Source organism: Aphelocoma coerulescens, chromosome 1A (genome assembly GCF_041296385.1).
Source record: "Aphelocoma coerulescens isolate FSJ_1873_10779 chromosome 1A, UR_Acoe_1.0, whole genome shotgun sequence".
NCBI lineage: Eukaryota > Metazoa > Chordata > Aves > Passeriformes > Corvidae > Aphelocoma > Aphelocoma coerulescens.
Window position 1 is genome coordinate 68,911,640 of NC_091014.1, and position 9,943 is coordinate 68,921,582.

Consider the following 9,943-nt stretch of genomic DNA (forward strand, 5'->3'; position numbering starts at 1 on the left):
GCCTGGGATAGTGGAAGGTATCCCTGTTCATGGCAGGAGGGTGGAAATGGGGGAGCTTTGAGGTCCCTGCTAACCCAAACCACTCCATGATTCTACAACTAAACACATCCTTTCTGGTCTTTACATATCCTGAGTAATAGAATGTAAAAGCTAAATACAGTTCCAAACCTCAAGTAACATATCTGTTACTTCATATGGAAAAAGTGTCTGCTTTTGCTTTTGTTTGGCAAAAAAAGAGTTAATACCTGATGATGAATCCTTTGTGCTGGGAAGCTCCTGGATCGTGCCATTCGAACTGCCAGCCCAGGTGGGAAACTTCAGGGACTGTTTCTGATTATAAGAAGAATCATGAAAAAGATCATTTTGTTTCAGCGTGGCAGGTCCATTTAAACCTCTTTTACTGAAAGATCTGCAAAAACATCCATGCTCTCACAGGAAACAGGCCCCTGCCTTTTTGTTTTCCAGGAGGAAATGTGAGGAGTCGGGTGAAAGGAGTTGCTAAATAACATGAAGTGCTGGTCTGGTACTGGCTGGACACTCCCCTGTATCGGTGAAAGCCTCTTGGTCCCTCTTTGCAGAGCACATGGAAAATCAGCCACTGGTTTGCAGGTAAGACTCGGGGATTTCTTCTTGCAAAAAGTCTGGGAATTAAAATTTCGGCACTAATTTACATTTCCCATTGAAAAGCCAAAGTGAAATTAAGGGGAAGCTGGAGAAGACTGTGAAATTTAATAGACAGAAGTTTTCTGTTTTTAAAGGAAATTGCTTAAAGCAGCCATTCATTCAATTATTTCAATCTCTTTATCTTTCATTAAAAAGAAAGTTTCCCTGCAGCTGTTTCTGTCCTTACCATTTATTCAGAAACAGAGGAGGAGGAAAGAATACTTCTAATCTCCTTGTTAAGTGCTTCAGAGTTATTCAGAGTCTTCCAGGTTTCTCTTCTTGGAGAGACAGGAAGAGTAGGAGTGAGGAAAGCAATCAGAAACCAACATTTTTGCATGCAAATCTAACAGAACAAACCAGATCTGAAATTCATACTAAACACAGGACGTAATGCCAAAATACAGGCATATCTTTCCAAATTTTGAGTGTGTTCTATAACAAGTGATACCTTGGGATATTTGGAAAGCTGAACAAATATTTTTAAAAATACACTGTAAATAGCACTTGTGGCAATGGTAGGTAAATGTCTAAAAGCTTCCCTGTGCAGTCCACTGAGTGCAAGCTGTCAGGTATTTTAAAATGTATTTAAGGTTTTAAATGCTGATTATCACAGAAATGAAAATATCCAACTACCAAAACTAAATAAAACAACACAAGTGCCAAGAGCTGGTTTTCAGGACAGAGGCTTGAAGAATTACCCGCTTACCCTCTTTCTAACAGTTTAATTCTCATATTCCCCACAACAGACATTTCTTTGGAATCCTCCTAATTATAGTTCCAATGAATAAAATAATGCCTTGGTCTTGCTGGTGGATCAACAGGGGTTAACTTGCTCTGGGCTTTATAACCTTCCAGTGAGCTGTGTAAGGAACAAAATATTACACCTGTCAGTTCATTTCCAAACTGGGGGCCTAGTTCTGCAAAAACAAACATCATCTGTAATGAATGAAGAAAAGGAGTTTGAGGCTCTCCCCACTCCACGTAACTGATCTATACTTCATGTGGAAAGGGGGAAATACCTTGATTCTAATCTTGAAGGATAAAAACACAGTGTAAAATATTCTTATATATTGAACACCCAATTTTTATTGCAGACAACCGTACTTCTACCAAACTCTCTCAAACTCACTATATAGTCCACTGTGTTTAAATGAACTTGTGTATTGTACTATTTTAAAGCCTTTCTGTATGATAGGCAGAATGTGGGAATCGGGGATCAGACTTGGTCCTATTAAGAAACAAAGCATGGGAGTTTCAGTTTTCAGACCAGCTGCTTGAAAAATCATCTCCCTGTATGTCAGCTGTGTTTTCTTTCTGACAGGCCTTTCCCAAGCAAGAAAACCTTGTATAGACTGCTCAGTATTCTTAAAATTACTAGGGGCAGAACTCTCTCATAGCTTGAATGGAGGTTCCAGCCCTCTCCAGTCACAGAGAGTTCATCTGGTCCTAGATCTTTGCAAATAAAATTGTATTATTCTTGAAATCAAAACAGTGTAGGGAAGAGAAACAGATCACCTCCACCTCTGGCTGGAGGTTCATTTGTTAGCAAAGGCAAATATCTGCAGTCACCAGATAACTCAAAGTGTTCAGATCCTAAACAGAGCTGTTTCTCTGTGCTGAGTGTAACAATGTTCCTGAACAAAATGAGGTGGAACAATGTGCTGAGCTTGCTATTATTCACCAAATCTCAAGGCTGCCTGCTTAGTTTGGTCTGAGAAGGTCAAGAGACCCAAAAAGGGGACCACAGAAACAAGAAAATTCTCTGAACGACTAAAACCAACCTGTCCCTTTTGTGTCTCAAAAACCATCTCCAAATAATTAAGTTAGAGAGCAACAATAATAACTGTTACAGTCCTCTGTAGCTCATTAAATGGCTGCTTTCTTCCATCCAGCAGCTGCCCAAACAGCGCCATGGGCATTGTCTGGAGGAGACCCTGCTCATGCCCCTGGCAGACCTGGCAGCATCCTCAGCCCTCCAGGGATGGTCTCTGCAGTGCTGGTGCAGCCTTCCGTGCACCCCTGGAGCAGAGGGGGGCTCCCTGAGCCCTGACACGGGGCCATGGCTCTGCTGGTGGCAGTGGCAGAAGTGCTGCTGCTTCTGGGTCTGGCTGGGCAGTCCCAGTGCCTCTGCTCGCCCACTGCCTTTTACAAGAACTGCTGGATCCGGCGCTTCCCAGGCCTCCTGGTGGACCTGCGGGAATCCCAGAGGAGGGGAGCCCAGCTGCTGAAGGGTTATGCAGAAATCTCACCCCAACAGTGCAGCAGAGCCTGCTGCCTTCTGAGGAATGGTGAGTGCTTGTTGGCAGGGTCAAGGCACACATTGAACCCCACATTTTGGGTAATGTTTATATAAACAGTCCTTCACTTGAAGAAGAAATAGAGGGGGTGGGAGGAAGATCTGTAAATTTTTTTGAGGCAGGAAAGCAGAGGCACATTGTTGCCCCAACTTCAGTCCCATAGAAAGGAAATTGATAATCTGTATTTTTGTAGAAGACTACACTAGGAACACATTAAAATCTTAGGGTCTGCTTTGAAATTTTGGATCTCTGTTACAAAGAGAGAAACTCTTCAGTATTCATCCCCATCTACTGAAGAGAACAACCAGTGACAGTGATTCCAACAGCAGTCGCTTCATGGAGTATGGCATCAGACTAGGACATGGTGAGAGGGAAAGTGGAGAGGACACACAATTTGTCCTTCTCTGAAATACAAGAACATTCATGTCCTTGGAAAGAGCACTCTCTTATTCCATGTTTACATCATGTTTCTGGTGCAAACCAGAACAATAAAGCTCTAGCAATAAATGATAGCAGTTATTTAGCTGGCCACCCCTTTTCCCCAGCCTGGTAAACTCAGGCTCAGAGCAAAAATAAGTAAGATCATTGTTTGTCCTAAGCCTTGTACTTTATCTGTATCACACTGAACTGGTACTACTCTACAGGAGTGTATTTTAGGAGGATACATGAAGTGCATGTGTCCTGGTGCCTAAATTGTTAAAAACTCTCCAGACTGGAAAGGGATTTGGATATGGTTTTGGAGGATGAAAGTGAGACACCAGTTAGTAAAAAAAAGTCAGTATAAATTTTGATGGTATTTTGAATTATGAGCAAAAGTATGACCTTGAGAACCTGACAGTGACATAAGTTAGGTAACTCCCAACAGCAGTCCTGGGAAGAATCAAATTCTGTCTTAAATAATGTGATGTGAGAAAAATTACATACATTTCAGCAAGGTTGTTCCTATCTGGACAACAGACTTTTTCTCATATCCCCCCCATATGGGACTGGATACTTACACAGATAATAAATGGTAACTCAAAATCTCCTTTTTGTGTTCTTATATAGTCAAGCAAGATTTGTTACAATCTTAACTAAAACAGAGACATTAGAGGGCACTTCAAAGGGCTTTAAATCAGTTTATTATTTAATGAGATACACGTGTAGAACTCAGATGGCTGTTCTAGTCCGGATGTAAAATAAGAATATAAGTTCTCTTTTGACTGTGTGCTCAATTAGTTTGTATGGTAATGAGAGAACCACAGGATCTGGTCTCTCCTCCCACAGGATCTGGGCAGACATAATGAACTTCTGATGTTAGATAACATCATGCAAAATGCAATGGTCATTCGGCTGAGAAGCTCAACTTTGTTCTTTATGGGTTCCAGCCTCCTGCAATCTAGCAGTGTTCTACCATGGAGCCATTCATGAGAACAGGAACTGCCTGCACATGTCCTGCCCAGCTTTGGAAAGCTGCATTCTAAAGGCTGGGGTCGATGTCATTTTGTACAACATCACAACAGGTAATTAAGTGATTCATTTATAAGGGCTGAAAAGACAGCAACTATGGGAAATGTTAAAATGATACCAGGTCAGCTGCTGTGCTAAATGATCTCCTGCAGTAACACACAACCCTAAAAAAGATGAAAACTTTTTTCATTTTTCATTAATACACTTACTTCTGAAAATACTTCCTCCCTCCCTTCCACTCAGTGAGAAAGGAGCTCAGAGATACACCCTGCTCTCAAGATTCGTGCTCTGAGTACCTCATCAATATTGTCCTTGGCCAAAATACCCTCCCAGCTCTGAGAGACAGAGAGGAAGCTGCCACTGCTCCACATCCCCAGACCCAACCAGCAGCAAGGCTGAACATTTATTTTCATTAGGCACATGCACCACAAGCACACAGGTAACACAGACATACACATAAAGCAGATGCACCAACACAGGGAGCACCAAAAGCCTCATCCTGCTTTTTCTGTGAGTCAAAATAAATATATTTATAAATATATATGTATATATACACACACATATATACAATGCAAAGTCCCCCAGCAGCTGGGCTGAGATGCCCAGGCTGCCCAGTCTGGACCCCAGTCTCCCCAGTTGCTGTCACTGGGATGTTTGAGCCCCCAGGGTGCAGCCTCCCTCCAGTTGCTGGTGCAAACTGTCACACACAGAGCTTCCCTGGATTTCCCTACCCTAAGTAGCCTTTCTGCACCTTGGGCTCCTTCCCTAAGCATCCCATAGCAAGTTGTGTGTAATCCCAAAATGCACATCCCTTGCATCCCATGAAGTGTCCCATAACCTGAGGCAGTGACACCTCCAATCCAAAAGGGAATTATTTGGGCTCCCTGCCCTGCCCCTGTCTCTACGGATCCTTTTTGTGGGTGTACAGACAAGCTTTTATCAATAAACTAATATTATTCTATTTTAATAGGAATTGATCCAGATCTTCTCATTTTTGAGAAACTGAAATCCCAAGAGCCAAATGCTCACTCCTTAGCAAGTAAACCTGAGATGCAGCACAGCACAAAGACCCCTGAGTGGAGAAGATGCCAACCTCACAATGCCACCATGCCAGGTTCTCCTCTGCTCCGAGCTCCATCTGCAGCCACGAGCCATGGCTTACCAGCAAATACTCCCACTCCCAACTGGAGCCTGACAGTGCAGAGAACTGAAGGTACTGCCTATTCCAGGGCAGAAACTTCCCTAGCAGATGATCATTTTGCTAAGAGGACAAGCAGCAGGTCAGTCACCAGCTCAGACAAGAAGACTGCACACTCAGCACTGAGCCCCAGGCCTGCCGAGGTGTTATCCCACATGGCCACCCCTCCTCGCCTGAACAGCAGCAAGCAGCACCTCAATGAAACCAAAGGCTACAGTGGGAGGAATTCCACGTCAGATAACGAGGCAGCTGCCTGGGAAGCTGCAGCTTTGGGGGTCTGGTTGATTCCTGTTGTCCTTTGCTCCTCTCTCCTCTGCCTGTGCTGTTGCACTGTTGCTCTCACAGCTGGGCGCTGCAGCTACAGGAGGGGTCACTATAAACCTGTAAGGACAAGAACCATGTCCAGACAGCTCATAAAATATGCTCCTGTCAAAGGTAATCTGTGAAACACCATCCTGGCTATGGAACAAACAGGATTTTAAAAATGCACCCCATACACCAGCTTACTTCTCTCACAGAACCAGTGATAACTTAGTTCAGCATATTTTGGTTATGATTTATTTCTCAGCAGATGAAACACAACTCCTCATCTCTTTAAGCAAGAAGCACCCACTCACAGCTCCCACTGTTTGAGACATTTAGGTTCATAATCTGATGCAATTATGTCTGACAAACACTGTAATACTTTCCCCCAGGTTCACTGCAGCTGCAGTGTTGGTATCTCTATGTGGCAGAGAATTATTTAACTGGATGAGAAATCCTGCTGTAGTTATCTCTGTGCTTGTCTATTTGCTACCAAATGAATAAACATCCCATGGAATGTAGGAATACACAAGTGAATTATGAAATGGTCTTTTTGCTTGAAGTGGTCAAAATGGTCATGTTTGCTTCCAAAGAAAGGCTCATCAAAAAACCCCACACTTTAGAGAACATTGCCTTTTTATATGACTGAGAGTTAAGAAGGCTAAACCTAAACTCAGAGAAACACTTTGCAAAGAAATAGGTCTGTACTTTCTGATGCCTTTCCTCAAGCTGAATGTGGCCATTAAAATTCTGCTTGTGTTCACTTTATAGTCTCAAGTGCTGCCAAGAAGGCAATTCAAACTTCAAGACCTTGCAACACTAAGTTCCAAATATAATTTCTTCAGAAAATCTGGGAATATGCAAAAATTATTATAGCTGCATACTTGCATGTAGCTCTTAGGATACAGAATTGACATGCAGGTAGCTTCATCTAATTTAGATTAGAAAAATTATCTTCTCTAGACCTAAAAATTGCCCCAAAGTTTCAGCTGGATAATGTGTTTCAGTTTTCTTAGCCTAGGGTTTTGCCAAGCATTGCTGAATATTGTTATCTTCAGTTACAGAGGCATACACAGGTCATGTTAGAATTAGTTGTTTCATACTTGGGATTTTTACTGGAATACCAATTTATTTTTTATTTTTGAAGACAGGAGAGTGCACAAGGCCTCCTTCTCCCTATTTCACATAGCAAGATTTGCAGTTTGAGGCAGCAGTATGGTAACACAATGCCCCTCACTCATTAATTTATAATGCTGCCAAGAATGCATTTTTTATTTAAGTCATGATTTAATCATGCATCAGGGATAGGGAAGAGGCTTAAATCCATAATGTATGTATTTATGATCTATTGCTGAACTTGCAGCCACAAAAGCCTGTCTAAGGAACTTAATTCTTACAGTATCAGTGGAAACAAACTGTGAATGTGGGCCATCCCCTTTCTCCTCTGTACCATTAAGATACTACTGTTCTCAGATAAATATTCCAGAGTTCAGCTGAAAACTGACAGGTTCTATCATATTGCAATACCTTCCTGACCTGAGACTTGCACTGATTTCATGTCCCCAAATCCTTAACTGTCCATTCTTCTTGGTCAGGTTGAGCTGTGCCCTGAGTGCCTCACAGAGCATCTGCTGACAGCAAAATCAGTAGTGCTTCCAGCTTGTTTAACTCCTCTCTGCTATCAATGACCTTCCAGAGCAGCTTGAGTCAAGGAAAAAAAAAGAAAAGCTCATCTTATGGGATGGCTACTGCTATTAGATTTCTTTAAAGTAGAGTCAGTCATAGGTAGTTAAACACTTGCTTTCAAAAAGGAGAGATTTCACCTCCCTTTGATGCCTTTTCCTGATCTTAAAATCAAGAGTCAAACACAGTTAGAAGGGGAAAAGGGATTTTACCTTGGTATTTAAGGATCCTTAGGTGCACACGTCCAGGTCAAATGCACCTCAATGCACACCACAATGCACACCCCCAAAAGATCTGGTATAACATTATAGGTGTTACTAATTAGCACATCTATCAAAGATTCCCCAGTGAGAGGCCTGAATGAGCCCCCCTCCCCAAGGAACCTCCCCCTGGATGGTTCTATCTTAGTTTACAGAATGTGTTCTGGAGAGGACCTTGGGGTCTGGGGCACACTAACCCCTACCTACAAAGCTTCTAAAATGTTTCGTCTCCTAGCTGAACAAACAAGTCCAAGAATGTAGGCAAAAAGCATTAAGAATACAGAAGTTGTAAAAAGGTATAACAGGGGTATAACAGAAAAGGCAAAAAATCTTCATGGCATCACCTTTACTCTCAGAAAAGTAACTCCTTGCCTGCAGCAAGCCACAGCCATTCCTGGTTCCCTCTTTTTTTCACCTCCAGATTAGTGACTGTAGAATGCACTTAAGAGCATCCTGATGCACCTTTGAGTCTTACCCTCAATATGATGTTCTGGAGAAAGAATCATATCATGCAGCTGGGACCTCAGTTCTCACCAGAAAAAGATAAGGAGACAAAGTGATTTCTATCTGTCCCACAAGCAAATGCTTCTGGGACAGCAGGGAATGACTACAGCAAGATTATGTTCTGAAGAGACTTCTTGGCTTGTTGACAGAGGAAAAAAATAGGCATAAGAAGGGTTATAAGAAGCACAAAAGCAGAACTATTTTATTACAGACTGAGTCACAAGAAAATAAATACATTTTAGGTATGAGGGAAAGCAGGAAATGGGTAGCAAGATGATTTGTCCAGACAGCACATCCCTTTTTAGGCAACTGTCCCTTTATCCCTTTCTTGTGCTTGTAGCAACACCGTGCCTGAAAACAGGGAAAAAAAAAAGTCGACTCTTTGGAATGTTTATACAAGGAAGGTTAAGTCTCCTCAAGAGCACCAGTGAAACTGACTATCACAACTACCCCATTCACTCCCTCAGGTGTGCACAAAGGGATACACACCTCAGTCATTTACATCACAATGTACATGACACATTAACAAGTGCCCAGTGCTAAAGATGTGTTTATTATTGTGCTGCAGAGCTGCTTTAACCTGTAAGTCTTAACCTCTAACTCTTCACAGTTTTAAACTTCAGCACAGGTTTCCAAAGAGATGGAGGATGCAAAAGTCATATACAGGAAAAGAGAGATGTGTAGTTTACCTCATAAAAACATGTGCTGTATTTTACATCCTTGAGGTTGGGAAGACTCCCACGGGGCTTAAGATCCCAGTGTTCCAGGTATTCTACACAGTCACAGAGAAATACTGTCACCTTCAAACACAGTTTAGAGGGAGAAGCAGAAAAGCAGAGGGGAGCATCCAAGAGCTCAAAATAGCATCTAGGCTGCCTTTTGTCCTGCCCACTGCATTACACAAGTTCTGTACTGTAACATAGAAGCCATCAGTAAAAAGAACAAGTGTAAGTCTGAGTTTTAACCCACCACTGCTCTTGGCCAGCAGGCATCATCTGTTGTTGGGAGAGACACTTGGCTGTCCTGGTGCTCAGGAGACAATCACCTTAAATCCTTGAAACATTTATAGGATATATGTAAGTTAGGCTGGAACACTTCAGAGAGAGCTGGGGAAGCCTGTGCATTTTAGGTTTTCCATCAATTAGCTGTGAAGCTAACAAAAAAATCAATTTCCCTCGCTGTGCTGCTCTTTCTACCAGATATTATTACTGGTAAGGTCAAATTGTCATTTTAGCTATGACTTCCAGAGTTCTGCTTAGGCCCATTCAAATGCTGTGAAAAGCAAAGGAAAACGGAGTTGTCCTCTGCTGCAGAGGATTTTCTGAGGTGCTCACATGTCCTGAGCATGGAAGGACAGCTCTGTGGAGAAAAGCAAACTTATGGGGCTTGGGGTTTCTTAAGACATTTCAGGGCCTTGCTCTTGCCAGCCCTGCACACACCACCGGCTCCACAGACTGGCTCCTAGGGCAGCCCTTGTGCAGGCACTGACAAAGCTAATTAAGGAAACACATTTCTCCTGTGCACATACTAGAACCAAACTGCCTCTGGAACAGAGCCAGGAACAACTCCAGGCACCAGCCATACCA

At 42.6% G+C, this 9,943-nt stretch overlaps 1 protein-coding gene across 2 annotated transcripts; it reads left to right on the forward strand.

Annotated features, from left to right (window-relative positions):
• The first annotated feature begins 231 nt into the window (after positions 1-231).
• Positions 232-6,415, forward strand: MANSC4 (MANSC domain containing 4). Of its 2 annotated transcripts, XM_069003973.1 has the most exons (4): positions 232-609; positions 2,556-2,951; positions 4,328-4,462; positions 5,380-6,415. In XM_069003973.1, the coding sequence occupies exons 2-4, from the start codon at positions 2,723-2,725 to the stop codon at positions 6,051-6,053; spliced, it is 1,038 nt and encodes a 345-aa protein (XP_068860074.1). In that variant the 5' UTR covers positions 232-609; positions 2,556-2,722; the 3' UTR covers positions 6,054-6,415. The 2 variants fall into 2 exon arrangements, with proteins under 2 accessions (XP_068860074.1, XP_068860075.1); XM_069003974.1 differs by lacking the exon at positions 232-609 and having other exon boundaries at positions 2,508-2,951.
• The last annotated feature ends 3,528 nt before the right edge of the window (positions 6,416-9,943 follow it).